This window comes from Takifugu flavidus, chromosome 9, assembly GCF_003711565.1.
Source record: "Takifugu flavidus isolate HTHZ2018 chromosome 9, ASM371156v2, whole genome shotgun sequence".
Classification (NCBI taxonomy): Eukaryota; Metazoa; Chordata; class Actinopteri; order Tetraodontiformes; family Tetraodontidae; genus Takifugu; species Takifugu flavidus.
The window spans coordinates 13,631,250-13,659,215 of NC_079528.1; the positions used below are offsets into that span (position 1 = coordinate 13,631,250).

The 27,966-nt window shown below is 42.2% G+C and overlaps 3 protein-coding genes and 1 long non-coding RNA gene across 7 annotated transcripts in view; 2 read left to right on the forward strand and 2 right to left on the reverse strand.

Moving 5' to 3' along the window:
* Positions 1 to 5,339, reverse strand: part of LOC130531043 (uncharacterized) — a 70,931-nt gene extending 65,592 nt beyond the window's left edge. Inside the window, exon 1 of the long non-coding RNA XR_008951996.1 lies at positions 5,199 to 5,339. This is a non-coding gene — a long non-coding RNA (uncharacterized LOC130531043). The remainder of the gene's footprint in view (positions 1 to 5,198) is intronic.
* On the forward strand, positions 240 to 9,412 carry abhd18 (abhydrolase domain containing 18). The gene is made up of 14 exons (XM_057042741.1): positions 240 to 370; positions 1,355 to 1,463; positions 2,006 to 2,090; positions 2,168 to 2,268; positions 2,490 to 2,565; positions 2,704 to 2,788; positions 2,958 to 2,985; positions 4,565 to 4,703; positions 4,849 to 4,938; positions 5,527 to 5,628; positions 6,561 to 6,796; positions 7,042 to 7,169; positions 7,382 to 7,544; positions 8,404 to 9,412. The coding sequence occupies exons 2-14, from the start codon at positions 1,372 to 1,374 to the stop codon at positions 8,456 to 8,458; spliced, it is 1,380 nt and encodes a 459-aa protein (XP_056898721.1). The 5' UTR covers positions 240 to 370; positions 1,355 to 1,371; the 3' UTR covers positions 8,459 to 9,412.
* Positions 9,413 to 9,576: 164 nt separating this feature from the next.
* On the reverse strand, positions 9,577 to 19,527 carry LOC130531022 (storkhead-box protein 2-like). 4 transcript variants are annotated; one of them, XM_057042704.1, is made up of 5 exons: positions 19,302 to 19,527; positions 17,495 to 17,586; positions 17,191 to 17,343; positions 13,039 to 15,355; positions 9,577 to 12,246 (listed from the first exon to the last, which is right to left on the reverse strand). In XM_057042704.1, exons 3-5 carry the CDS (start codon positions 17,321 to 17,323, stop codon positions 12,042 to 12,044), a joined length of 2,655 nt encoding a protein of 884 aa, XP_056898684.1. In that variant the 5' UTR covers positions 17,324 to 17,343; positions 17,495 to 17,586; positions 19,302 to 19,527; the 3' UTR covers positions 9,577 to 12,041. The 4 variants fall into 4 exon arrangements, with proteins under 4 accessions (XP_056898684.1, XP_056898683.1, XP_056898682.1 ...); XM_057042703.1 differs by having other exon boundaries at positions 17,495 to 17,625; XM_057042702.1 differs by having other exon boundaries at positions 17,495 to 17,773.
* enpp6 (ectonucleotide pyrophosphatase/phosphodiesterase 6) lies at positions 10,638 to 27,902 on the forward strand. The gene is made up of 9 exons (XM_057042724.1): positions 10,638 to 10,877; positions 21,184 to 21,411; positions 24,159 to 24,338; positions 24,527 to 24,638; positions 25,767 to 25,908; positions 26,004 to 26,183; positions 26,757 to 26,894; positions 27,272 to 27,395; positions 27,628 to 27,902. Exons 2-9 carry the CDS (start codon positions 21,186 to 21,188, stop codon positions 27,834 to 27,836), a joined length of 1,311 nt encoding a protein of 436 aa, XP_056898704.1. The 5' UTR covers positions 10,638 to 10,877; positions 21,184 to 21,185; the 3' UTR covers positions 27,837 to 27,902.
* Positions 27,903 to 27,966: the final 64 nt, after the last annotated feature.

Sequence of the window (27,966 nt, forward strand, 5' to 3'; positions counted from 1 at the left end):
TCCGTCAATTCCAGATTTGTACACGTCAAACCAAATATAGTGTTTCCCTTCAAAATAAGATACTATTTAATGTCTACGCTGCAAATAATGCCGCAAAGTCCTGACGATTGTAAATACAAACATGTATATAATTTTGTTGCACATAAATTAAGTCATTTTACTATTTTAAAGAATCTCTTTCACATTTCTTTTCCGTATAATGAAAAAGTTGGACACGTCAAAGGCGAAATGATATTTTATTTTCAATACATTGGCAGGAAGTAGATGTAGTTAAAGGTAATTATTGACGAAACATGATTGAATGATTTGTCCTTCTGATCGCAGCTGTCAGCGTGGTGTTCCAAATAATCCACAAGGTCGCCTGTTGGAGGTTAGTAAATCTAAATCATTGTTTTTGTAATAAATCAGTTCTTTGTGTGTAACTTTACCGTTAGCAGAGGCCTTATTCGGTAGCGAGTAACCGCAGCTATGTTAGCCTTCTTAGCTAAGTTAAACTTCATGCAGGACGCATTCCATTTATAAAAATATGCGTAATCCGGAAGGTCAGCGATATTATATAACTTCAACCCTCGTATTATCTCATCTTATTTCCTCAACATAAGCGCCAACATTTAGAGTTTCTGTGGATATGAAGCGAGTGTGACCGAGTTTCGGTGGAGCTCCTTCCTGTCAAGATTATTGGTGGTGAACAGAAGTTCAGTGTTTTCCTTGGGAGTTTGATCTATTTAATCTTTGGTTTTAAAACTTATGGAATCAGCAATAGTAATACTAGAGACAGTAATAGTATAGAAGACAATAGTGTCAGGTGCAAAAAGAATGTAGGCAACCGTCTGAACGCCAGTAAATTTGAGATTTTCGATATTATTATATGAATTAGTCTGATAAAACAGGCACAAACGCAGAAAAACATCGTAGTTGAGCAATATTGACACCTTTTAACTCATTGTTATTATTACTGATTACTTAATAGAAAAGATCACGCATTAAGCGTGGCTTTCCTTCAAGCCACGTTATCCTTTAAACTACAACAACGTGTAAAGGCTCCTAAAATGTAACAGTTAAATAAATCAATGACATAATTCAAAATAATATTTTTTTTGGAGGAACTATGTTCCACAAGTTTTTCTTCTGACAAGCAGTTCAGAAACCTCCTAGTGGTGAGATTGTGACATCTACTGGCAATGTTCGGTATTGCACCTCGGTTTTGGAATCTGCATCTGAAATCACGTTTATCAACTGTTTGATGCCATTTAGATAAAATTATCTTATGGAAGGAATACGACCATCTTACTCCTTCCATATTCTGTGTTGCATTATATGATATAAGTATAATTGTCTTCTTAAATCTGTGTAGATGCCAGTTGATGGTCCATGGGTGTGAGCAGACTAGATGTATTTTACAGAAGACTGCTCCTCACCAAACTGTTCATTGGAGGATGGGGAAAACCTGAAGATCTCAAAAGGTGCAGGAAAATGAAACCCCACAGAATACACTAGAGTCACACCGTGATAACCCCTCACTAAGAGTTTTATGAAAGTTTTGGTCAAAATGTTGCAATTGAATTGCGGTAACAAGTGAAACCGGACCCCCCCCCCCTTCTCATTAAAAAGGCTGTGTTTATCATCATGTCATGAACAAGATTAAACAAGTTTTGTAGATGCTGACGGGGTTGGTCACCAAAGCTTTATGCCTGGAAACAACCTAGCCAAAATCGTTTGTGAGGACACTTCTGCTCCTCTAACGGATCATAATTCTTTTCAAAAATGATGGCGGTTGCTACTGCCCCTGTAATTGGGACAAAAATGTAAAATCAGTTTCAGTATTTCAATGTGTTGATGTTTTTAATTAAATGTGGCGTTTAAGTGTTTGAAGCATGATTTTAAATACCAATTTCACAACCCTTATGAAAACCATTCTGGAATGACTTGTGGTTAATGTCCCATGCAGTCAGTTCCCATTCTGTGGGAGAATACATGATGTGCTGAGCTTTCTTCTGTTTTGTAGAATCTTTGAGTTTCGTAAGATCATTGGAGACAGAGAAAAGTGCAAGTCCCTGGTGCCTAAGGACTACCCAGTTTACATAAACAAGGTATTTTTCCCTGGTCTCTCTTCACGGGGCCCTAATCTGATTAGGTTTTGACGGCTATCTGTGTCTCTGTTTATCAGACAGAGGAGAATAGTGACTGTTATATCCATGAAGGGTACTTCATCTCTCCACTTGAGCACTTTGTTTCTGGAATTCTTCCTCCAGAAGCTGTCAAAGCCAGGTAGAATCTGTGAATCCTCCTTTACCCTCAGCTTTTAGCTCCAAAAGCTGGACATGCTGTCTCAAATGGCCTAATTGACACCTCAGACTGTCAATCATTTTGAAAACAGTTGTGTTTTTGTCCAGTTTATCTGTTGTTTGATTTGGTGTTTGTGCAGAAATAGGAGGAAATGTCACTCGTGGCTCCTGAACACACATAATGGGAATTCTGTTGGATTTCAGGTTCCAGTTTATAGTTCCCAAAAGGTGGCAGAAGAATAGACCAGTATGTATCCACTTGGCTGGGACTGGAGACCATGTAAGGCTCAAAAGCATTCCAATGTGATGTGTAGACCTTCAATGTAACAGCCTTCATCGTTGACCAAGCCTTTTCCCCAGATGGATATTCGTCATCTCGCTCTCTTTGCTGTGCTCACAACTTGTTCTGTGTGTGCAGTTTTTCTGGCGCAGGCGGACCCTGATGGCCCGACCCATGATCAAAGAGGCGGGGATGGCCTCTTTGCTTCTGGAGAATCCCTACTATATCCTTTAGTGTCTTTCCTCTTTTCGTTTTTGACTGCTGAAGCACACCTCTGTACAAAGGCTAACAGATTAAACACTGTTTTAGCGTTGAGAACCTGTCACCTAGTCATATGTTGCACATGTTCTTGGAGATGTCTGCTGTTTTTTTTCCTTGACTGACCGTTTTACATGGCTATCGTAAACCCAAAGACCAGCTGTAAGTTCTAAACCTTTGACCTTTGGGATTTGACTGATTGCAGATGCAAAACATTTTGTCCTTTACTTGATTTTACAAGAAAATATGAGACTCTACAAGAAGTCAGGCAATTATTTTCAATTGTACATTATGGTGCAACTCATATTTCATCAATCTGCTCACAGTAACCAAGAATGACAAATACACTGAACTTTAGATTGGAAATAATGATAAATAACAACTAAAACATTTCCCTGACATCCATGCTTTCACAACTGATGATGAGTTCTAAGTCGACCATGAGGTCAGAAGACTGTCTCCACAGCTCAGAGACAGGATTGAATTGAGGCACAGATCTGAGAAGGATACAAAAAAAAAGAAAAAATCTGCTGCACTAAGGGTTCCCAAGAGCACAGAGGCCTCCATCCTTCTGAAAGATTTGGAAGGGCCATGACTCAGAGCTGGCTGAGCATTCGGGGGGAAAAGGATCTTTGTAAGAGATGTAACCAGGAAACCGATGGTGGCCCTGGCTGAGCTCCAGAGAGCCTGTGTGCAGATGGTGGAAGGTTCCAGGAAGTTTGCTGTCGCTGCCATAAAACCCTGATTAATGGAGTGTTGCACAGTGGCCTGACAGAAGAGGCTTCTCAAGAAAAGTTGGCAAAGAAACACCCAAAGGACTCCCAAACTGTGGGAACCTGGTCTATTGGGTCTGATGAGGCAAAAGTTGATCTTTGTGGCCTCGACTTTAATGATCACCTTTGATAGAAAATCAAAAACTGCTTCATCAGCTGCTCAGCAGCATCCCTTTGAAGCCAGGTGGTGGCAGCATTAACTAAAGACAACCTGATCCAACCTGAAAACGCCCACAGACACTCACAATCTAACCTGGTCCAGCTTGAGAGGATCTGCAGGGAGGAATGTTCCCCAATCCAGGTGTGCAAGGATTGTAGCATCGTCCCAAGAAGACTGTAACTGCTGCCAAAGCTACCTCGACTCCTCAGCTCCTCTAGGTTGCAACCTAAACTGTGGGGAAAGTAGAAGGGTCTGAGCTTTGCCAGACTGTGGTGCACCAGTGGGCTTGAATGTGTTATAGGAAAATGTACAAAAATATCTGTACAATGATTGAAAACATTCCTAAGACTTTGGCTAAAGTGTTCCATGTGCTGCAGTCTTGCAATTTTCTTGATTTTTGTCATTTATTGAATATATTGAGTGAGTAGTTTATATATTAATATGGCATAATTTATATATTTGAGCTTATAGATGCTGTAATTGTTTTCTGGGAGACCAATATTTACCCTGATTCCCTCCTGTAAGCCATCAAAACCACACACAAGCCTGTAGTTCAGTTTACAGTAAATAAAACAAAACTATTACAGTCTTAAGGCTGTTTTGGGAACTGATTTTGTGCTACAGAGATCTAACCACGATCAACTGATATGTAAATGCATGTGAGGCATTTATGGATCGCAGTGATTTCGGATGCCTCCTATATACATATACACAAACAAACATATATTCATGTTTGTTTGCCGTGGCTATAAATGGTAGCTTCAGTGGAGGTTTTATATGCTGAATCCTTTCTAAAAATGTGTTTTAGGCGGTCCAGTCTGAAGAACGTCTCGGACCTGTTTGTGATGGGAGGGGCCTTAATCTTGGAGTCGACGGTGCTGCTTCATTGGTTGGAGAGAGAAGGCTACTGGCCACTGGGAATGACCGGCATCTCCATGGGAGGATACGTGAGTGATATGAGCGAACCATTTTTAACCTACAGAACATCCTGGTCACACACAGACCACACCAACAGGCACACCCACTTTTGTCTGATGTCTCCCGCATTCCAGCCTGCACATGTTTGGTTTCCTTGTGTGTCTTTTTGTTCAGATGGCATCTCTGGCAGTGACTAACTGGCCAAAGCCAATCCCCCTGATTCCCTGTTTGTCCTGGTCCACTGCCTCCAGTGTCTTTACCAGGGTAACACACTCCACTAATGTCTAACGTACAGAAACTCGGACGCAGTTATAACCGCAGCTATTATAACCGTCTCTAGGTGAAGCATACAGGTGTATCACCACAGCAGATTTTTCCAGTCGTCATCTGAGCGGAATGGAAACACATTCAGTAAAGTAAAGCAATGAGAAGAATTAAGTAATACGCGACTGTTTCGCACAGATCTGCAAAAATACTCAGAGGAGTTTTCCTCGCTCAGTTTGATTTAAAACTTAATTTAAAACCAGAAATCAGCATGAGCCACGATTCAGCGGGGTTTAGGAGATGCTGGGAAGCTTGGGCCTAAATATATTTATTTGGAGCATAATGCCTCCTGCACGGAGGTTTTATTTAACCAGTTGTAGACCAGCTTAGGCTGCAGCATCACAGCTTTTACAGATGATGTAAATCGAAGAATATTTGAGGAGGTAATAAGATTACTTCATCTAACTATAGAGGTTATTATGGTTGCTTTGGTAACTTTGTGTTCTGATGGACATGAACATGATTGGTAGCCTGAGTTTGTGTATTTGTCTAATGTCTGTGCTATCTTTAACATTGTTTTGTGTGCAGGGTGTCCTGAGTAAAGCAGTAAACTGGGCAGAGCTGGAGAAGCAGTACGCCATTAACTCTGTGTACGAAGAGGAAATCATTAAACTGTTGGAATATTGTGGGGTATGTTAACAGTCCCAGTAATTTGTAGTTGAGACTTTTTATGTTTTAACAACTTAACAAGTTATCAAACACTGGTGACAACAATGAGGCTGCTTTTAAATTAGGTATGTTATTGAATGATTGGTAATATTGTTTGAAGCCAATGCACTATCCAGAACAGTAGGCGGCGCTGTGTCGCTGTTACTCAGGTTTCAGGAGGCCTTGAAGAAGAAAAAAATGATAGATATTGTGCTTTAGTTAGTGCCTTTGCCTTCACTCTGATTAAATGAGCTGGAACTTTGGGGTCAGCTACACTGAGCTGAGTCAGGACCCTAATGCGAAGTCCTGTTATAGTTGTGAAGCGCTCTTGCTGAATCCTGGCAGGTTTGGACAGTAGTACACACACAGATGCTCCTGAGATCATTGTTCTTCCCAGTCTTCTCACAGCAAATGGAGCCATGGCTGAAGCAGACGTGAATATACGGGGAAAATAGAACAGTCAGTGGCCTGAAAAGCCGTCTGTTCCTGATGATGTAAAGCCACGTGTGCCTCATGTATTCAATTCAGTTTCCCTACAGGGATGAATAAAGTACATCTTGAATGTAGGAAGCAGTAACCAAGTTCATGTCCTACTGTGTGCTGAGTGTAGGTCAGCCAGGGACAGGGGAGGACTCTTAGCTCAGTAAAGAGGAACTCGGTGGGTCGTAAGCACAACTTAAGTCTCCAGTGGGGGCAGAGCACCTGTTGGTGTGAGCGCATGTCAATAGACTTTCAATAAATGAGACTTTTGATATATTAGCAATGTCTTTTGCCATTGTATTCACACATTTTCATTGATGGACACCAAAAATGATCCTGTTTTTAGAACATTTACATTGAAATCTGAATTACTATGTACTGGAAATCAAACTGTAACACAAATAAGCACATTATATTTCTGTTTTGGTCCATAGGCCGACTCATTTAAGAAGAATCAAGAACTTGTCAAAACTACAGAGTCTTCTGAGCGTCTGGTCCACCTGTCTGGAAATGAAAGGCGATCAGCATACTCCCAAGTACACATGGAAGCACGAGCCACACAGATCCTGTTGAACCATAAAGACCCTGAAGGCATCGGGTCTGGAGACAGACTCTCCCAGCTCTTATCGTCTTTGAAGAAAAGTGGAAAACAGCTGGACTTTAGGCAGAGGTCAGCAACACTTTTACAGTTTTAGCTGCTCCTTTCAAACCATTCTGAGACAGAACCAACTTATAGCTGACCTTGAGTCATCCCCTGTGACAGGAATTATAACCCCCAATTGATGTAATTTAAAGCTGACGGAGATATGATTTATGACCTTGTTTACTGATGATTTACGAATGAAAAGTGATCTGGAGTCAAACAAATTGATATCTGGTTTTCAAGGCCTTGCGCACTTCTTTATCCTGTTTCAGAGGCGGCCGCGTGAATACGGTGCTGGATGAGGAGTCGACCGCTTGCTGTCAGCGGTCGTTACAAAGGGAGTCTCTGAGCTTCATGAAGGGTGTGATGGATGAATGTACACACATGGCCAACTTCTCTGGTTAGTGTTATGGTACAGGTTAAAGCATCTTCTCAAAGATGAATTACCATAGCAAGGAAGTGATCAAAGGCTGCAGCAGAGAGGCAAAATGATCAACACGGGTGGTATTTGAGCTGCAAGGCTACTTCAGATTAGCTCCTCCAGGCTTTGAAACACAAACCAAACTGGTAGTTTCTAAAACCATCTTTTATATGTCCACCCTTTCATCTTAGTGCCAGTAGACACCAGTCTCATCATCGTGATCCAGGCCAAAGAGGACGCCTACGTCCCTCGGACAGGGGTTCTCAGTCTGCAGGACATCTGGCCTGGATGTGAAGTCCGATTTCTCAACGGAGGACATATCAGTGCATACCTGTTTAAACAGAACGCCTTCCGGTAAGCTGCTGCTGCTGGGACAAGTGTATGTTTGGTCCAACTAGACCTGGAACAGTGCAGTGTGTTTCTGATTGAGTTCATCCATTTATTCAGAAACGAAGGCAAAGCTGTTAAGTGTCAGCATTAGTTGAAACTAATGGACACAAGCTGCTTCTTAATATAACGCTCAGCTGTTAGGCTGCTGCTGTCAGCTGAACATTTATACCGTGAGCATTTAAAAAATTTGGAATATACCAGACAGCTGGAGAAGAAACACATGCCAGGGACACTTCAGCTGACCGGGGGCTCTGGAGCAGGACTGATGGGAGCTGATCGCTGTCCAGGATTTCATAGTCAGAATTAGGAGATACGTGTCTGACTTTAGTTTTGACTTTAGCACCTGATCTATTTGTTGTGTTGCTGCTATTCACATTGTGGACCGGAGCTCTTCTGACCCAGAGACCACGTTACGAGTCCATCGGTGTGGTTATTGTCTGGATTTACACTCACTGGTTGAAGTCCATCCTGAATCAGAGCCGAGTGGCGAATCCAAAACTCTCTTTACAATTTTCTACCAAAAATAAATAAATTCAATTTTCTTTTAAAACAAATATTGTTGCCATTAAATATGCAGGTACCTTACTTCCCAATTTTGTTTGTTAGAAATACAAGCGTGTATAATTATAACCACATCCTAAACTTCCTTGCCTTCACTCAAAGTGAGATTTATACATCCATGTAAATTTTGCTGCCTAATTTCTGTTGTGGCTCCACTTTATTCTGTATAATTAGATTTATTTTTTTTAAGAATGGGGATTTAAAATCCTCTGGGTTTTGGAAAAACCTTTTTCTTGTATTTATTCTTGTATTTTCTTTTCAGACAGGCCATATACGATACTTTTAACAGATTCTGCTTAAAGTATCCCGACCTGTAACTCCCACCCGGAAGTGGACCCGGCTGGACGTTGGACTCGTGCACCCAGCTGAACTGATGGCGGATCACATGTGTGATCCTCTGTCATGTGTCTCTTTGTGTTGACCTGCACACATTTCTTGTGCTTTATTTTTCTAACTAATCTGACAATAACCTCAAGTTTTCTACTGGCCGACCCATTTAATGGGCCATTTTCGGGCCAAATGTTAAAGCAGCAGGGTATTTATAAAGGTCCAACATTGTAGGTGTCTTCTCAAAGTGTCCCCCTACTCCCAGACCAGAACACCCCCACAACACAAAGACCAGAACAGTAAAATTGAGGATGTTGAGAATATTCAGGTGAAAACAGATTTGCCTGTCATTTCAGATTTGGTCGTTTTCTGGATACTTGATCAGCTCTTTTAAAATAAATGAAGCATGACTGATTCTATCTAATGTGTGTGAATATTTAGGTGAACGTTAATATTTATACTTGAGTTAAACTGCTGCCAAATGCAAATCCAAGACCTGTAACCACTCCTGACCTTTCCTGGTTCATTTTGGGTTTGGTACATATAATTTTGAAACATCTCACATCTTGTTTTATTTCATCTCCTTGTGGTGTATTAGCACTAAAAAAAATGAAAACATTGTAAACATAGTTTATACGAGCACTGCTTATTGATTTGATTGATTTGTATTCATTGTCTTGTTTTAAAAGTATTATCTTGGACCCCAAATATAAAGAAACTGCTCAATCACATGTGCTGAAGTGTTATTTGAAATTTTAAATAAACATGATTATTACATTTGTATTAAATATTGTCCAAACTGACTGAAAATATTGACAAAACTACTAAATGGTTTGCCCACAGGACAATTACTTGTTATATTTTGAAACTTTGGTAAGTGCTGCATTGTTGTGATCATTTAAAAAAGCTTTTTGAATCGCAGTAAATCTTTTTACCTGATAAAACCTCTGCATTGTCATTTTTTCCTGTAAATCCCCATCTTTGTCACACCCCCACCAACACACGCTGCACTACAGTAAATGGATCAAAAAATGTAAAGATATGGACCAATATTGTTAATTACAGCAGAGGGTGTGAGTGCTAGAACACAACCACACACACACACACCTTTGTATCCAAACATTGTTCATTTATTATTTGAAAAGTTACACAATCCCCATAGGGTATCACATACACTATGACAATGGTAACACCAGGACTACACAACAAAGGGATTTTTAAGATATTATACATTTTTTTAATCCCTCTTTTATTGTTAATTGATGGCACAGACCACATCATTTACAGGTATGACTCACCATCACCATTAGAAACAAAGTCTTTATTGATTTCTTCATAAACCATCACTGATGTTAAGGGAAGACATATTTCATGGACGTTCAGTCTCGTGAGCGGACGGACGTTTACAAGAATGTGAAAGAAAGTAAGGGAGGATGAGGGGAGCCTCCTGGTGCGGCTGGGGTTTAACGTAATACTTCTTGGGTATCAGCCTCAGCAGAGGCCCAGCAGGGAACTAAAGCAACAGTATTATTGTGATAGATCTAAACGTACCTGTGAGACCAGACCACAACGCTCCAACAGAACTGCAGCCGTCTCGGAAGGTTTTAATACTATAGAAGGTTTCTTAAACGAGGTTTTGTAAACTCTGAGGTCTTCTACATCTCTGACCTCATTCCTTATGTTAACCTGGAGCCCGATACACTCTCGACCGCCCTGCTACTCGATTTCACCAAAATCTGCTTCTTTCTCCTGGATCATACAGTAACAGGCAGATGAGTATTATTCACAAGGTCATGCAATTAAAACTCAACTCTGCACTTACAGGTAGGTATAACCGTGAGGATGCAGCAGCCATACTGTCCTAAATATGTGACGTGGAATCCACGTACAGTCCACCATTACACGTGCGTACTTTTTAATTTAATATTTCAGCATCAATGTTATTGCACCTGTCACACAGACCTAATGTGTATGACGCTTTTCATTTTGGCTTTTAGTTTCAAGAGTTAGAATTCTCTACGCTTGACAGGAAGTTCCCAAAACACAGTAACAGACACACCACATCCCTGTGATAAAACAATACATTAGATAAATCTTTGAAAATCGACCCCACACTGTGCAGTAGGGACCTTTTTTTTTGGTTGCAGGGGGGTCTTACTGACTTTGGGTCACCAATTCTCCAGAAAGAAAAGTCTGTCTGGCCACAGGGAATGTTTGAAGCACGTGACCCTGAACAAACAGGCCCAACCAATCAAACACAGATCCCAACCTAGGATTAGGGAGCTGTGATTGCTGGAGCTTCCACCCGCTACCCCACAAAGCCAAAAACAAGAAGGAATTTGCAAGGGCTGGCAGGTGTTTAAGGCCCAAAGGAGCAGAATTCCTTAGGTGGTTAAAGGAAGGGGATAGGTGAGTTTTTTTTGTTGCGGCTGCTAATGCACATTAACTACACCCGTCATTTTTATACATGTAAATCATTTGCAGGCCGAACAAGTTGAGGAAATGTCAACATGGTAGATTCCAGAGGTAAAAACGTTATTGTTAAATCATAAGAGGTGAATGTCAAGAGTCGGCATTCTGTAAGATGACTGGATAAAAGCTATTACTACTGTACATGACCTTGTGAAGATGTAAACCGTTGGAGACAGTTAGTAGTTTCATATACACACCAAAGAACTGCTTCACTATACAGAACATGTCTAGAGCCTGGTCGTACCGTGTTGACCCGTAGCAGGTTTGATGAGTCTAAGGTCACTTTTCAATGAAGGCGTCCTTCTCTAAACTGGGTTACCACGGTAACCTGTGTTAGACACACACCCTGGGCAGACTGAAGTAATGTTTAGCATTTTAAATTAAAATCAGATACTAAGAACGACCCACATTCTTAATTCCACAGGATGTTGTCAAATGCTACTTTTAGTAACAGGAGGTGAATAATAAAAACTCATATTTTTATACAAATTTATCAGCTGTAACTAACACAACTGCTCACCTTCATTGGTTATATTGCCTGAACCATGAGCAACAGGGGAAACAATTCCGTATATCACCAGTGGAATACACCATTATCATGAAGTGTAGTGTGGATATAATTCAGGCTGCTCTAAACACCACACTACTGCTTAGAGCTTGTTTTAGCAGGTGAGACCTACACATGTCATATTTCCTCTCGTTACCATATGAGGAAGAGCAGGGGGATGAGGGCTCATCTAACATCTGATTTTAATCTACCTCCACCTTCAATACACAGAAAAGTTGGGCTTTAGACTCCGCATATCTGCTAACCAATGAGTCAGAGCAGCCACCAGACCCCAAATGAGTGAAAGAAAACCCCACAAAACAGTGTTAAACTAGTCAGATTACCAGGACATGGCCACAGTCTACCTAGTAACCTAGTAACGTGGTGCATTTGCGTCTGTAGTTGCCTGGTGGTGTTAATCCCTCTGCAGTTCCACAGTATTCCAGTGTCTGCACCACTGATTCACAGGTACCGATTCACAGTCTCGGGCTTTAACGGTTCTCAAAAGTGGTTTCAGTTTGTCTTTTTCTATCCAGTCCTCACAACCCTCCCTCTCACACACTGGTGATTGATGCAAGGCAGTTGTTGGGCTTCTGGACTTTCTCTGTCTGAGCAGCAGCCGGTTCTGGGATGGTACGGAAGGAGAAGGGCGCGCCGTTGCCAGTGGTGATGCCGATGTGTCCAGGGCTAAGTGCCAGGTTCTGACGACGGTTACTTTCCAATATGGAGGAGGTGTTGGATGCCAGGCTCTCCCTTGTTCTGCAGACAGATATGTTTAATAACTTTAAAATATAAAACATACAAACAACAAAACTGAAGAATAAAATCAAAAGTACAAAAAAAAGTAGAAAATATTCCAAAGGATTTGACTGGGCATTTAAGGAAGCCAATTGTAATTTCTGGTCTACGTTTTAGTTATAAACCAACATACAGAAGACAGAAGCAGACAAAACAACAAGAATGTGACAGGTATATGATCTGATTTTAAGTGAAATGCCATTTCTGGATTACTTGAGTGTTCCGTAGATCCTTTGGATCTGCTATAAACACACATGATCCCTTACATTCACTCATTATCTCTGAACCATCAAACGAAAGATGAGCAGCGACATATTTAAAGTGTGATCTTTTATCCCGAAGAGAATGCGGCCCCATGGCAGAGTGCCAACGCCGCCTCTATTTTAGCTGAACTGCACAGCACCGGTCCCAGTGTTGGCCCCGCTAGATAACGCGAGGCCCCCTTGTTGCCCTAATCAAACTCTGTTTCCCACAGTTTGGCCAAAACACACACACAAGCACCCTTCTGTTGTTTTGTAAAGCTCTGGCACCGCACAGAGAAGCAGTTGCTGTTCCTGTTGCTGGGTAAATTCCCTTTCAATGGTGCTGTCCAGCTATTGGCACATAGTGCCCAAAGCTTCCATTAGGACAAAGGTTTAGTCTCCAAAAACACCAAAACACAACAGACAATAATGTCAGTCAGCCTGCTGCCTCGCTCCTACAGATGAGATAGTAGATGTTCATGATTGCATATAGAATACGGCATGTTCTTACCTTGGGGAATTAAAGCCACTATCAACAGTGACAGAGCTGGAGTCCATACTATCCAGTCTGGCTGAATGGGCTGAATGCTGGTTCTGACTGGGCTCTGGGATGTTCTCTTTAGTGCCGGGGAAGGTCAGGGTCTTCTCAAACTTTCTCTGAAGATCCATCTCTTTCTCTCTCTCCAGTAGCCACTGCATGGTTCCCGCTCCGCTACCTGCTCTCCCAACGACTCTTTCTGCGGTCTTCTCGCCCTCTCTTTGACTTTTGCCCTCCCCCTCCTCGAGTTCCTCATCCTCCGAGACATTGTAGTAATCAAACGAGGCCTCGGCGCCGCTAGTGGTGGGTTCAGCAGCCTGTGGGGGAATAACCGGCGTGGCCACTAAAGGTTTGGGGGCATCATCATCCTCCAGGGAATCGATTGCGTCACAGGATGAAGACAAAGCAAACGAGGTAATGACTGGGGCTTTCCTCAGAGAGCTGTAGCCAGACAACGGGAGGCTTGGAGGAGGTTTGAAAAGCGTGTCTTTACTAAAAATGTCTTTATGTTTCTCTTGAACAGAGGAGGCACTGTGGGGAATTTGTCCATTAGGTGGGGGGGCATCTGGGATAGAAAGAGGTATCGGAGGCAAGCTGCCACCGTTAATTCCCATCTTTGACACGTCTTCCTTGTTTTCTAGCGGATGCGGTGTGTATGAGTCGGCCTGCCTGTCAATGCTTTCTAACTTTAGTCTATCGCTACTACTTTTCCCCAGAGTTCTCAGTGGGTTTGCCGTTGAGAGCACAGCCTCAGAGGAGCCGGTACTACGGAAGTACTCCTCGGCCTGGACAGACCCAGACCCAGGCACCAGCTTCGGTGAATATGGGGTAACACTGTCTGTGCTTTTGCTCTTCTCTAAACTCCTACAGCCATCCAAGCCCAGAGACTCACTAAGAAACTTAGACGAGGGTGCTGTGACGTGAGAGTGGGAGGAGCTCTGATTGGTTCTCAAAGTGCCGGTATCAGTATAGTAACGGTTTCGGTCGTGATAATCAGGTGGTCCCATCAACCCAGCTCTAAAGGAGCCTTTGCTATTGTCCATGGATCTAGAGCGTTCCTTTGCTTTGACGCTGCGTTCGTTCCTTGACTTCCTTTCCTGTGTGTGGGACAGGGAGCGGTGGACTTTGGAGTAGTGTGTTGTTGGGCCGTGGCTCGGCTCAGGGAAAGGCATTTCTGTGCGGCGTTTGGCAAGCTCTCCAGACACATCCCATTCTGGTGTGCTAGGCAGGTGGGACGAGTCTAGGATGTTTGGGTTGCTGTGTGCTAAATGAAGCCTGTTTCGCTGTCGTTCGACGGCCAAAGCATGTTCTCTTGGTGACCGAGCGAGAGTGGAGGAGTACGATTTGTAGTTCCTGTCGGCGAGGAAACAATCAGCCGACTCGCCTCGCAATGCCCTCGCTTTGCTGTGCGAGTGGCTGACTTTTGCTTGGGACTGCTTCCTGTGCCTACCTCCGCTCCTCCTACTCCTGGAGCTTTGATTGGCCGATGCCGCTTTATTCCGCTGTGCGCGCTCTTCCTCCAGACGCTTCATAACTGCAGTATGCCGAGCAAGGTTCTCTACTGTAAGGTCAGGGTTTATCCTCCGGATGATTTCCATTTCTACTGGCCAGGGCAGTTGACTGGGCACTTCTTCATCGTGCAGCGGCCACTCCTCAGGGGGGAACTGTGCAGAAAAGGTGGCCAGCTGCTTGGCCTTTTCTTTTTTAAAGCTCAAACGGAATAACTTTAAACCAAATTTCCGACCTCCTGTACCGATTCCTCCGACTGCTTGTTTTTCCGCCTCTCCAGAGACCCCTCTTCCGCCCCCTCGTGGCTTGGTAAAACTATCCATCTTAAAAGAAAACCCAAAAGCACTGCGAGTCTTTTCTGTGTTGACGCCTGCTTGCTGGGGAGGTGTTTGTGGAGATTGTGTGGGTGAGTGTACTTCCCAGTGGTCTTTAGCAGATGGATGCTGATGGTTAGATGCTTCTTCTCCACGGTAACTGTACAAATGGCTGCCACCTCCTCCACCACCCCCACTATGGTTTTGGCTGGACTTGGGGAAAGCGCGATCTCGCACACCTCCCGAGGGGGATGGGGTGACGGTGCCAGAGAGATATTGTTGCTGCTGTCGGTCAGCGGATTGCTCACCTAAGTGGTACCAAGAACCGGTCTGGATTAGGCTCGGTGTGATGAAGTAAGTCTGGGGGGTTATATTAAAATATCCGTTAGGCGTTGGGCAGATCTTCCTTTCATGGACAAGCATGCTTAGCGTATGGTGCAGAACCTCCTCTGATGGGGTGGGAACACCTAAACACAATTACAGATGAGGAGTAGTTAGACTGGTCCAAACACTGTGTGCACACTTTACAACCAGTAAACACAGAGGGTTTTTAAAAGGTACTTTTAAAAAAAAAAAAAATAAGCACAGGCTGTTTTTTAATGGAGTGTTTTGTCATCTGGTTTAACCATTCACTCATCTGCACCAAGTATGCCAATAATCCAAGAATAATTGAGTGAGGGAAAGATTTGTAAACACTCAGATGGTTAAACAAGTTCTGAATAGTCCAAAACAATAATTAAATATCATTTCACAGAAGAGTTAAGTAATTTGTCATTTGCAGCTCTATTTAGGAAACAGAGGGAAACATCAGCCTGTATATATCATCACAGATTATCATAACCTGACTTAATGGCTGGCTTAAGTTCTGATGGTGAGCTGCATTTCTATGGCTACAGAGGTATGTTTATGTTACAATACCTCCCAACTACAGTGCCTAAAGAATGTTTCTATCTCTTGGATGTTTTAAACCTTTCCTACACAATTTAGAATTAAAAGCAAATTTGTAGTTAATATAAAAAATTAAGAAAATGTGGAGTGTAAAAACATGTTTAAATGGTCCAGTAAACAGTAATTGTAGAAGTGTTTTTGCTACAATTACACTATGAAGACCAAATAGCCCCGGCTTTAACGCTGAATAAGGGTTATTACAGGGTGGGGTAAATCCATCCTTGATAAATACAGTTAATATCTCCACTAAAAACTGACCCAGAGCAATGTGGGAGAAACCAATGTTGTATGGAACAAGTGCAGTCGAACAGAGATTTAGTAGTTTTTCAGTTCTTGTCATTTTGTCTGATAGATAAAACTGATTCGGAAGAAGGCAAAAGAGGAACTAGACAAGGTAAAATAGGTTTTTTTTATTATCGAGTGAAGAAACTAAAAAAATTAAATTCCAGCAGACAAAAGAAACTGAAAATAATAAAGTAGTTTTGCAAAACGATGCCAAAATCTGACACCAAAGTTTCTATATCAAGCCCTCAAATTTTAAATTAGGATGCCATGAAGCAGCTCATTTCCCCTCTACATCTGTAGTATAGTGTGAGTGTGTGTGTGTGTGTGTGTGTGTGTGGGGAAGGGGGGGGCTAACAAGACGAAGTTACATAACACAGTAGGTCGCTAGATGAAAGTCCCCTGGCTTTGATCTTCGGGAGAAAAAGGCAAAAGTCTCCCTCAGAATCTAGAAGATCATCAAAATTCATCATCTGTTCCGCAGCCCATTAACATTTACTGATAATGTCATTAAAATCTGTTCCCTTTGAGTTATTTTTCTCACACCTAAACATAAATGCCGGCTGTCATGTCACCTTGCTGAAAGTAATTAAACGCATGCATCTAGGCCTTAAATAACATCTTAATGATGTTACTGTATATGTCTATATAGTCTAGCTAGTATAGTCCTAATATGTGTTATATTGGTAATTAACTTGTGCACTCAGGAGTGATCAATCCATTTGATGACAGCTCATACAAATATCTGAATATATGAACTTATTTGCTGAATACACCATGAATTAATTCACAAGTAACAACCAATCAAATGGAAGTGTGTAGGTGGGCAAACAGTGAATGGGGGGGGACACACAAAGAGGGTTCTTAGAGACCTCAAATACCAGATTTGATCATAAATGCAGAGAAACTAAAAATGCTCATAATACCCAGGATCAGGATTAATGATGATTAAGGGTTAATGAGTCCAGATAGTATTCTGAAAAACTCCAGGCAAAGCAAGTACAGGACATTCAACTATGTTCCCTTCATATAGAAATAGACAAGTGATACTAGTTGTGTCAATAGTTGTTACCTGGAAAACATGTCTGTAGATGTTCAGTTAGTGTCTCCTGAGTGACAGACTTATGGGCAGAGTTCATAGCAGAGATAGCCAATAGCAACACCTCGCCCAATGGGATGAACTGTGATTGACTGATGGGGGACATACTGATGGGAGGCACATCACCTGTTGAAAGACAGAAAGCACTTTTATTCATGCTGGATTCAAAGGTCTCAAATGGAGCCAGTACATTCGGGCAATTTGTACATTTTAAAGTCAAAGTCGATATCTAATTATGGCTGTTTGGAAGTCCAACGTGCCGCTTTCACAAACTCACATTCAATTGCATTGACAGAGAGGATGTGTTCAAGGCCTTCAGCTCCAGGGCCTTGTCCACCCGAGTCCACCTGAGATCATTTCGACCTCCTGCTTTAAAGAGACAAACGTCGTCTACGCGATGTCTCACGGCTGATGATGCATGAGTAAAACAAGACCATGAAGTCAATAGAGGTGCCGGTGGAGCAACTGCGGTCTGTACCTAGCCACAGCTCTCGGGAAGGCCACAAAAAAACGCAGCGCTCTGAAAGTTCCCAAGAGCACAGTGGCCACCATCGATCTGGAATGGAAGACGTTTAGAACAACCAGTAGAACCTCTCGCCTGTAAAAGACACGTGACAGCCCTTGAGAAGTTTGCAAAAAAGAATCTTAAGAATGCTCTTTTTCAAAGAGTTTGAGGATTAGCTAGGTTGCTGATCTCAAGTTTGATTCTTAGTTCTTAGCATTGTGTTTTGGAGAAAAAACAGGCACCGTGTATCACCGGCCCAAATATCCCCAGGGAGAAGTGTGGAGGCAGCATCAAGCTGTGTTTTATCAGCACTTGGCAGAAAGACTGGTCAGGGTTGGGGAAAAGGCAAACTGGTTGGTCATGAAATATGGTTCAATTTATCACCCACAACCCAGCTCAATGGGGCATCTAGGGAGACCTTGTAAAATGTGACACATGAGAGCAGTCGTGAGTGCACATGATAACACACATTGTATAGTGTGTATATATAGTGTACAGGCAGTAGGAACGCAAGGTTACGTAACATCGGAGGTTGCTTTCTGATCAAAGCCCCGTGGCTTTCATCTAAGGAAGATGAAAAGGTCAAAGTCCCTCTGGAATCCAGAACATCATCAAAATTTCATCAGCTCTTCCTTGGCCCATTATTAACATTTACTAGAACATTTCATTAAAACCTGTTCATAACATTTTGAGTAATTTTGCCAACAGATGAACAAACACCAGCCATCACATAACTTCCTTGACAGGGGTAGATGTCAGAGAAAAGATATTTACAACTAGGCAGAGTTTCTGCAAGACTGTTCTGGACTTTACTCCATATTTATGTGCACAGAGCACTGTAGCATGGTTGAAACAATATTTCAGCCATTTCTTCATAGTGCATTTTTAGAATACGACTGTTTCAGCTGTTTCAATTAAAATAACCTTGTTCCTGGAAAATATGCCAAATCCACAATTTCCTTCACACCTTGCATTAAATAGCAAATCCTTGAAAGCTTGTCAGTATTGAATGACACCAATAATGCCCAAGTTACACTTCGTAGCAAACTCCTAAGACTTTTAATAGGAAGGACAAGGAAAGTGTTTATAAGAGGAGGAATCAGAGTGTGAGGATGGGAGGAAAATGATGAGGGAAAAACAACAGTTTGTCAGGTTGGCGGGAGATTGAGAAGCAGAGATGAGGAGATGATGATATGGAGGAAGCAGCAGTCAGGACAGGGGCCGCTGATTGTCCATGCCTCCCTTTGCAGTGGTAGTAAACAATCAGCCTGCCTCCTTTGTCCAGAGCACTAAACCACGCCCCCTCTTTTTGTCATGACCTCCCTCTTCTTTACATATTTCCCCTACTCTCACGTCTCTTTCACTATCTCTTCCCCCAATGAATAAGCCCTCTGTGCTATTGGTTCACCAACATCACGTCTCCGTTCTTACAGTCGTTTCCTTTCACTGCTTATTAGTGCCTTTCCGAAGAGCTGTGACGAGATGTCGCTAACGCTAACTAGCTGCAGCCGCTAAGGTGCTAGCTCATAATGACATAGAAAGAGAGGACAAGCGGACAGTGAGCCCGGAAGAGCCTTACCTTAGCTTGATTGTAATCCTCTCCCCTCAAAATCCAAAATCCACTTCAAAGATGCTGTACGGTTCCTGAGGGCAACAGCACTCTCCCCGTCTTCCCTCACGCATACTAGCTAATGCTAATGCAGCACTCTCCAACACAGACCCGGCTCCTCCTCCTCAGAGGTCCCCCCTCCCCCTCACTCGCTCGCGTTCACACACACGCGCGCGCACACACAAATGAGCGTTCATTCAATGACTAACCACAATCCCTTGCGCCACACAAAGACAAGGGGGTGTGACCAATCACGCTCTGTCTCCCTCTGTGTTGTTCCCACTCCCTCACTGTTTGATGCCTCCTGACGTACAAGTTTGTGTGCGGGCTGTCCAAAAGGTTGTCATGACAACACATCCCCCAGTTAAGCTTTGTTGTTATAACTTAGATCGTCCTGTTCACACAGGCTCGCCTTTGGGCACCTAAACGAAGCGTCTAAAATAGGATTGTTGCATATCACGGTGTTCATCTGTTTAGGTTTTATTTGTGATTTGCAGCGGAACCGTGTGTGTTGGGCTCATCTTTCATACTATTATTAATCCATTTTTTCCTGAATAAAACATAAAACAAATGCTTGTGATCAACTTGTGGGGGTTCTGATACTGCTGCTACTAATAACGGTGATTATATGGATTTTTATTTAAGATTTAAAGTTTCATCAGGATTGTTCCTGGAACTTGCTTGGTGGCGATTGGACTATTTGATAGTGCTCTTAGGACCACGGCCACATAAAGAAAGATAAAAGATAGAGAAACGGTGCGACGTCACAATGTAATTTTTATTTACTTTTTTAAAAGGTTTTTGGTGTTGTTCAACATTACATCTGTGAATTCACACAGTCTCTTTTAATAGTTTTCTGTGTTTTTTAAAAATCATTTATACGTAAAACCCGAATACTTATAGTAAATAATGGCCTATATGCTCTGTACATTAGTTCAGATAGAAGCATAAACTAAAGTTTAACAAATAGTGTAAACTGTCGTTTACTCCTACTGTTCTCGTATTTCTTTAGGTGTTTCTGTTTCCCTTAAGCGTTTTTTGCTCCCCGTGTTTAAAGCGAATCCTACTTTTAGTCTTTAGGTTTACTTAAATAATTCCCAGTGTGTCGTTTTCTATCACACTGACCATTATAATGAAACCATTTCAAGCTCAGTCCGCCTCAGAGTTTTTTTTTTAAAGAAAGGCCATGTGCATTTCTTTCCATGTTTTGGAGCGCGACTCGTGAACAAATAACCCAGAGGTATTTTTGGCCTGTTGGTGATCACAGTTATCAATATCTGTGGATCAGTGCGCTGCCTGGCAGTCCTGAGTTAGCCATTTCTATTGAGAGGCTGCTGAATCAGCAGGCAAGGGAAAGAAGCAGACCACGTGACCGTGTGTGTGCGTGTGTGTGTGTGTGTGTGTGCGTGCGTGCGTGCGTGTGCGTGCGTCTTTGTCTGTGTGAAAGGGGGAAAACCGGTACCTTAAACGATTCATAGAGGAACGGAAAATAAAGAGGAAAAAACTAATAAAAAGAGGCATCTGGGTATAGAAATAAATGCATCACCCACCAACCACCGCCAGTTAAAATATTAAACCAGTTAAACTTCGCATTTGGAAATTATTTCCTGCAATACAAATGGAAAAATGCAGAGATTTTAATGCTGTATTGAAAGAATTGTTTCCAGGCCGTTGTGTCCCCGAGAGTTTCGCTGGTTTATAAGGTTGATACTATATGTTGCACATATTTCGGGCTCCATAAAGAAGCACTGGGCGGCTCTGCTCCGCAGGGGCCAATGATCGCTGAGGGCTGTCGTTGGCAGCAGACTACCTTTGGACCCCGACCGTCTTTGCCTGCTTGATTCGGCTGCAGTCATGGTTCTGAAACACCTGCTGGTGCTGCTGCTGCTGCCGCCGCTGCCGAGCCTCGCAGCCCGGCCGCTCCTGGTGTTTCTCATCGATGGCTTCCGTTATGATTACATGGACAATCTTCACAACCTGCCAGGATTCCGCGAACTTGTGGGCAATGGGGTGAAAGTGGACTACATGACCCCGGACTTTCCGAGTTTATCCTTCCCAAACTACTACACACTGATGACGGGTAAGAACACATGACGCTTGTAACGGTTTAGATGAATCCAAATGTATTTTGCACACTTTTGTTTATGATGTTGAGTTAATATCTAATGCACTTTGTGAGAAGAATTAGAGTTATTACTATTATCGTTTCAATGCTATAGTAAGTATAGTAAGTAGATTTAGAATGTTTAATCAAAAGGAATGTATGAGTGTTTGAATCAAGTATTGTAGCTGTTATGTACCCAGCACTGGGAGGTACCATGTTCAAGGACACGAGGAAGTCGTAGAGATAGGAGGAGAAGGAATCATGAGGTCAGATTGACACAAATCTTGTGTGCACCAAATAAAAGAGGAGAGCGAGCAGCAGACGGACGGAGTTGAGAGAGGAAGCTTGAACTGCTCGTCAGCTCTCCCTTGCAAGGCCTCCTGTTGTTTGCGTGGTTGATCTGAGTCTAGTGCACGAACAGCGCGGGTGACCAAAACATCACCCTCACAACTTCAGTCCAGATGTTTAGTGATTTAAAGTAGTGATTTACTTAGACTCCAATTCAACTGTAAAGAAAACACAAAGGAAAGAAAGTGCGGATTTTTGATTAACCAGTTGTAAATCAAGCTAGAGGAGCAACATGTTGCACAGTCCGAGAACATAAAGTGATTCTCTAAATAGTTTGAACATAATTCGCTCTGCTTTAATAAGGGACATCTTAAGGGGAGTGGGACTGTGATCAGGATAATAAGGCTTGTAAGCCAGTAACAGGGCCTAAAACTTCTTGCAGCTGAATTTGTGAGCTATAGCTGCAAACATGATGAGTGCAGCCTGTGTGGTCAAGAGACAGAACAGGTTTAAGATTTATTGGCAGCTCTCTCTAGTGACCTGCAGGCACATCTGTGATGTTCACATGTCTTCTCTCCAGTCTCCTATGTCAATCCTCTGGAAGACACATGTGACTGCCTTCTGCATAAAATGACAGATGCGGCTGAAGTCTGGTTCTAACTATTCAAATGTTAAAAGTCTGTTTTCCCAAGCTTTAAACTGGGCTGTGTAAAAAATATCCAGTCAACCTGGTAGACTGATTAATATAGTCAATAGGAGGTGCCACAGAGCCCTGAGAAGCTGCTCAAGGCCATTTGGAAGAAAAGGAAGAAGCCACAGCAGCAGACCTGCCTGTCTCTAACCCTGGTTAAAGTCTGTACTAGCAGTCCCCCAAATACAGGCAGCTGTCAACCAGCTGTTGGACGTTAAGCTCTGGGATGTTGCCGGAAAGGCTTTGAGATGGTTATGGTGTACTGAGAGGTGTGCATAAAAGACTTCTTTAATGTGTATGGTCATAAAATGAAAACCTATTAAAAACCTTGTAATGGTCTGATGGGACACAGTCGCCCTTTAACTCCCCTCTAAACTACCCTTTTTGCAAGTCTTGACTCATTTTTCCCACAATGCGTCTCCCAAACTAGCTGGAGTGTTTTTATGACTGTTGCGTTACAGGACTAATATCGTGTGAAACACAAATAAACACAGAAACAGCATACACTATTTGTGCCTATAATGTTCTTACACTGTATCAGTGGTCAAGAATGGGTGTAGGCCCAGGACAATATTGGCCCGTGCGCGGGAATTTAACAAGCAGAATGTGATTTCTGTGGCCTCCATCAGGGCTGCACCCATGAAATATAGTCTTGTGCTATAAACGTGTAGGGAAGACTAAAAGCTTGGCGCGGCGTTCCATCACATGGACGTAAGGTGTCAAATGTCAGGCTATTATTACAAATACTCCTGGGTTGGATTGATAGGTCCAGCCTATTTATAAACAGGATCGGTTCAGTAGTAACGACTGGGCAGTTTAGGCTACATAAACAGAGGTTCAATGTTTAAATGTTTAAACATATTGCCAATTAATAACATGGAATGGAAACATAAATGAAGCAATGTAACTGATACACCCTGAATTAGAGCTCATTACAGCACGATTCTAAAGGATCTCTGATGTGAGAGGGCAGAGGGATTGCTGTTGTTACACATTTCTGACACGTAGATAACACACATCAGTTTTATGATATGTGTCAGGAACCAGATGAGAACCCAAATGCGACACACTAGTTTGGCTGAACACCGCTTTATTGTCGGAAACAGACAACAGACAGGATTCACCGGGGAGCGAGCAGAACAGAATAGTCGGGGACAAGCAAGGTCGAGATCAGGCAGAAGGCAGAGTTTACAGGGGAGCAGGCTAAACAGAATGGTCAGGAACAGGCAAGGTCGGAACCGGGCAGGCAGGCAGGCAAACAGGAATACGCTGGAAGGTCATCGGAACACGAATAACGATCTGGCACAGAGCAGATGCGCCTCCGGAGTTTAAGACGAGCGTTCATTAGAGTCCAGGTGTGCGGGGCGAAGCGTCTCACGGGCATGATTGCCAGATATGCTTGAAATGAAAAATATTTCTAACCCTTAGATAATACCTTCTGAATTGTAAACTAAATTACAGTATATCATACTGCTGCTGGCTTAGAGGATCATAAAAGAAGACTCAGACTTTGCAAAGCATCATTTTCAGAGAAGACCTGTGAAGGTTTTAGACTATTGTGTTGTCTGGCCACCACATTCCACAGCTAATAGAACACAAGTTTAAAATGAACACCTATACAGAAAGTAAAGGCAGTCAGTTTTCAGTAATTCTAATTGCAATTTTAGATTTATCTTCATTTACTCATTCCAATTTGTTTAATGTTGATTTTCTACATTGTACACATTTGAATTCTTTCTGCCAGGCCGTCACTGCGACAGCCATCAGATGACTGGAAACTACATGTGGGATGAAGCCTCGAAAGCAGAGTTTTTGATTGGGACGAATCCGGACAGCAGATTACCTTTATGGTGGAATGGATCGGAACCAATATGGGTGACTCTGCAGAAGCTGGGAAAGAAGGTTTATATGTACTTCTGGCCTGGTAAGCTGTATACTCTATACTGATGGGATTTCTTTCTTTTTAGATACCAAATTGAGTTTTTTGTAGCATTGACAGAGTGAATCCCTGTGTGTGTGTGTGTGTGTGTGTGTGTGTGTGTGTGTGTGGTGTGTGTGTGTGTGGTGTGTGTGTGTGTGTGTGTGTGTGTGTGTGTGTGTGTGTCCCCTCAGGCTGTGAGGTGGAGATTTTAGGTGTCCGTCCATCATTCTGTGAGGAATATATCAGTAGCCCATCAGAAAAAAACCTCACAGATTCGATTGGGAATGCTCTCAACATGCTCAAGTAAGATGAACACACACACACACACACACACACACACACACACACACACACAGTTGGGATACGATGAATACCTGTCAGTGTCAATAAGAGTCTTTCTGCTGCCAAGAAATGTGTTTTTTTTCAAGATAAAGTGAGTTAATTGTGTTCTGGAGTCATCAGGTTCAAGCTTCACTGGTCAAAGATAAGATACACGTAGGGTGTGTCTGATTATGGAATGAGTTGTGTAAAGAAATAAACTGGCATCAGTTTAAAAAGCAGTAAGAGACTCTGGGTGATAAAAAGGCAATGAGGCAGAGATTTGATAAACATCATGAATAATGGTTCTCCCCCTCTTTTATGCTCACAATTTCTCTCCTTTTCTCAAAAGTAGAAATTTGGAGTCAAACACAAATAAATAAAACCACATTTTAAAATTCAGAAAACACGAGCTATAGTTCAACACCTATAGAAGTAGCTTAGATAAGTTAGCAAAGTTCTGTCCTCTAAGCCAAGCAAGCGTCCTGGCATTTGGTTTCTGGTCAGTGAGACTGTTAATGTTGACCTCATCAAGTCTTATTATTCATTTAAAGGCAATAACAGATCTGACCACCACTTGTGCCCCTCCTTTGTTTGGATTTCTCTTTCCCATTATCAAGCTTCTAAAATAATTCAGGATTCTAGACAACCTGTCTTTCTGCTCAGTGCCAGGACTAAACAGTCTGAACTGTCTCATTTAGAAATACTCCTTGATATTCTCTGAATTTTTTCATATACTATCCTGTCGACAATCAAACCTCACATTTCTCTGCAGTTCCCACTTTCATAGCTATCTCACTATCTCAAGGATGGTCTCTCAGGGCTGGCAGACCTTTCCTTTTTTGTCTCTTGCTGGTGTCTGTCTGTTTCTTTGGCACCTTAAACCTTTCATACTCAGTCAATATAGTCAATATGTTCACAGCAGTATTCATTGTGATCCAATTTGTTTGTAATGGCGGCGTCGCCACTAGAGGGTGCAAGAGCGCCTGTAAATGAAACGTTGGAATTCAGTTTGATCACCGTTTGTAATTAATGTTTTGTGGATAAATAATGATTTTGTGTGTGTGTGTGTGTGTGTGGTGTGTGTGTGTGTGTGTGTGTGTGTGTGTGTAGATCAGGGGATGCAAACATGGCTGCTATATATTATGAGAATATAGATGTGCAGGGTCATCATTGGGGTCCAGACTCTCAACAGGTCAGAACAGCTGTGCAGCAGCTGGATGATGCCATGAAGACGCTCAACAACAAAATCAAAGTCAGGTTCTTGATGGGATTCTTTTCATGATTAGTAGCCTTACACTGAACTTGTCAGGTAATTAGCTAATTATTTCTCTCTGGTTATTTTTACAGGAGATGAACATGGCCAACAAGCTGAACGTTATGCTATTTTCAGATCATGGTATGACAAAGATCCAGTGGATGGAGAAGGTCATTGAGCTGGACAAGCATATTAACATGTCAGACATTGTCAAAACGATGGACAGAGGACCAGTGATCAGTCTGTGGCCCAAAGTTGACAAATACCAAAACGTAAGATTAAATCCAGTGTTTTCTGCTCAGCTATGACATAATTTATCACTAAGGACTAAAATGGACAAAATTTCTTTTGGTTGGAAAGTTGATGTTGCTTTCACATTTTTGAAGCTGTCCACTCATTTAACACCCACCTATGTTGAGAGAATCTGAAAACAGAACATATTCAGCCAGCAGCAGTTTTGGTTAATGCAGAGAAGACGTGCTCGGGCAGCAGAGATCCAAATAATCCCCAAATAGAAAAGAAGTACAGATAAGAAATACCTTTGACTGAAGAACACGACTTCAACAGAAAGATTGAACAACTTTAGAAGTTAGCTATTGTACAGTTGCACCTTTTTTCTGTGGTCTTTTTATAATTCAGAATCTGTTATTGCTGTTTTGGATTTTTTTAAAATATTCCATAAAATATGTACAATGTAAAAACAATATAATCTGTTGTTGGAACCATGGTTCCACCTGGCAGCCAGCAGAGGGAGAAAAGATTTTCAAGTATGTTTTAATGAGCTAGTTACTAGCATAGATTAGTTTACATTGCTTTTTGTAAGTCTGTGCACTATGTTATTACAGGTGTATGCTGCATTGGTCCAGGTCCCTAACATGCGTGTTTATGGCAAACAAGATGTCCCTGAACGTTTCCATTATAAGGGCGGGAGGTTTGTTTCACCTCTGACGCTGGTTGCAGAGCCTGGCTGGTTTATAGCGAAGGTACCGTATCCTCCATGTTTCCACCTTTAGTTCATGAGCTTTGTTCTCATCATCATGACTTGAGGACATCACCTGAAACCAGTTCGCCCCCCCTCAGTTCCAGTATGTACAGTATACGCTACAGTAAATGTACATCTTTACATGGTGCAGAAACTATATGGAAACTGACATTTATGTAAATATGACTCAATCAATGCTGGATTATGAAATGATTTCAGGTGGTTGTCAATGTGAATAACTCCAGTTTTCTGAACTATAGGAAGCAAAATGTGTGATATCGTAAGAATGAATGTCATGTATTAAAAGCTACAGTTGCCACAACAGTTTAAATCTTATCCAGTTTGAATAAATTGATCTATTGTTGTGTGTTTGCGTAGAACAAGGCAGACCTCCCGTACTGGAATAATGGCTCTGCGTCTTCCACAGCCTGGCAAAATGGCTGGCACGGATATGATAATGAGTTCCTGGATATGAGAGCTTTCTTCTTGGCGACTGGACCTGGTAACAAGACAATCCTATTAGAATCTAAAACCTGTCTTTTGTCACGCGAGTTCACGCTGCTTTCTCATCTCTGCATCTACCACTACCTTCTCAGAGACTCTCAGGATTTTAGTGTGAACAGGGACAGTTTCTGCAGGCTTTTCAGTAAATGGACAAAAATGTATTTTACTGTTATATTTTCATTGTGTTTTTACAATTCAAAAGGTTCCATTTTGTCCTTTTTTAAATACAGATTTTAAGCGGAATGTCCAGGCAGCTCCTATTCGATCTGTAGACGTCTATAACCTGATGTGCCGGACATTAGGAATCGAACCTCTGCCCAATAACGGGTCCTGGTCTCGGGTGGAGTACCTCCTGAGTGGTTCTGATGGTCTGTTCCAGCATACAATGGTCTGGTCCTGCTGCTTGTTGTCGGCAATACTCGTCGCTATGTGGGGATAAAGCATTTGACTTGTTCTCCTAGCAGTGTATCATTTAATAATGTCAATAAAGGTTTTTTTATTGGTCCATTGAGTGCGGGTGGGTGTGTGAATGTAGGTCCATGTTATGCATCAACTACCATTGTGTCTTT